At 39.3% G+C, this 1829-nt stretch overlaps 1 protein-coding gene across 1 annotated transcript in view; it reads left to right on the top strand.

Annotated features, from left to right (window-relative positions):
* Positions 1-1829, top strand: part of DOCK8 (dedicator of cytokinesis 8) — a 291909-nt gene that overhangs the window by 243777 nt on the left and 46303 nt on the right. Inside the window, exon 35 of the mRNA XM_011970193.1 lies at positions 1190-1324. Within this exon, the coding sequence (XP_011825583.1) occupies positions 1190-1324 (135 nt within the window). The remainder of the gene's footprint in view (positions 1-1189; positions 1325-1829) is intronic.

The following is a 1829-nucleotide window of genomic DNA, read 5'->3' as shown; positions in this document are numbered from 1 at the left end:
AATTTACTATTTGCAATAGTGTCTACCTTATAAATTTCAGAGATACTCAACATTCTTCTGGCTTCTTTGACTTAGGGCTTACTTGGAGAGGGTTAGGTGTTTGACAAACTGACCCTCTTGGTTAAATCTGTGTGAGTATGTACCAAGTTTATAATGTGGATGTTGGGCTTATAGTTTAGTATCTAGAACAGTAGTGGTAACTAGGATTTTTTCTGATGGGTCAACTCCAGTTGAATGATGGTCACTGTCTGATATGGGAGCTATGATTATGACTAGGCTAGGTAAAAAGAGTGCTAAATTTGATAAATGATATCTTCTTTGGACTTAAATTGGTTAAGGAAAGTCATTTGTACCCTGAATTTGCCATCCCTATAGCTTTGTGAACTTTGTACCATATTAATTTTATCTTCTATGTGATATTTCCACAAATTCCCAAGATATCTAGGTAGTAATGAGTTTTTAATTACCCTGAAAAATGACTTCTTACGTGTTTCCATTGAGAAGCCCTTCATTAGAGTAGGTCCAGGATTGCTTTTAGGGCTAGAAGAAATATTGTTGAAACACAGTGAAATCTTAATTCTCTAACTTTTAAATTATCTAAAATCTAAGTAATCATATAAAAAATAAACACAAAAAGTATGTGATATTTTAGTTGACTTTGATATCTTTGATAACTTAAATGCTTGGTATCACATTCAGCGTATCTTTATATAGCACAGTATTAGGTGCCAAATATCTATACTAGCCCTCGATTATATTGGTGTTGTTAGTCATTCTGTAGCGGATAAGCAAGCTTCTATTTAGAAACCTTGCTGCCGCCAAGCAGCCCCTGTTGTACTGGGAAGCCCACAATTATGTTTTGAATTCCATAAGGAAAGCTATGTCTTGTACACAAAGAAAGAACTTTCCAAAAGACGTGACCCAGGATGAGGGAGATGGGCCTCATACCTTCATTTAGGAACCCAAAATTAGTTAGAAATCCCAAACTTATTGGAAGCATTGAAATAAAGCCGTTTGGAAATAGGTCTTCAGTTCCCATGGTTAATGGATGATACCCATGGTGGCTCACCAAACTCTTAAGACTCACCACTGGAGATGGAACATCAGCATTACTGAGCTAATTGTCAGGAACATCCAGTTCATTGGCACAGTGCAGGCATTCAATAATGCTGTTCTTCCATTCCCCCAGGCGAGCTCGGCTCTGGACTGTAAAGACAGCCTGCTGGGAGGTGTTCTGAGGGTGCTGGTGAATTCTCTGAACTGTGATCAGAGTACCACCTACCTGACTCACTGCTTTGCAACACTCCGTGCTCTCATCGCCAAGGTAAACATGGGATGCTTGTTTTCTTCCTCTTAGTTAAGAGTAAGATTCTCATCTAGCTCCACACTTCTCTCTTCAGGTGGACCCAAACTCACAGAGCATATTAAGTGGCATCACAGTAAAGGTCTTAAGTCTTCCTAGGAAGAAAGCAAATGCCCTGATTCTGTGGGAAGCCACCATGGAGAGGAAAAACAGTGGCTCCCATACTTGAAATGTGGACCTAACTCTAGAAGTTTCAAATGGCCATTCACTGAAGGTCTATGACATGAGAGCAGAGATCAACTGAGTGACTTAGCAATTTCACTCTCTCTCTCTGTAAGCTGTGCTGAGTGAGGTTAAATCCTCTGTGTGACTCCCATTAGTCTTACAAAATGTCATGCCATAAAATGCCACGAAGGTCAGAAATGAATTTCTCACAGCCTGAGGAATGAGGATTATCCTGGGGTAACATGCAGATTGTTTTTCCATTTATTTGTTTATTTATTTTGAGACTGAGTCTCGCTCTATC

The sequence above is a fragment of the Mandrillus leucophaeus genome, unplaced genomic scaffold (genome assembly GCF_000951045.1).
Source record: "Mandrillus leucophaeus isolate KB7577 unplaced genomic scaffold, Mleu.le_1.0 Scaffold93, whole genome shotgun sequence".
In the NCBI taxonomy this organism is placed as follows: Eukaryota; Metazoa; Chordata; class Mammalia; order Primates; family Cercopithecidae; genus Mandrillus; species Mandrillus leucophaeus.
The sequence above is the reverse complement of the archived record's forward strand: the minus strand, read 5'-3'. Positions and strand labels throughout refer to the sequence as shown.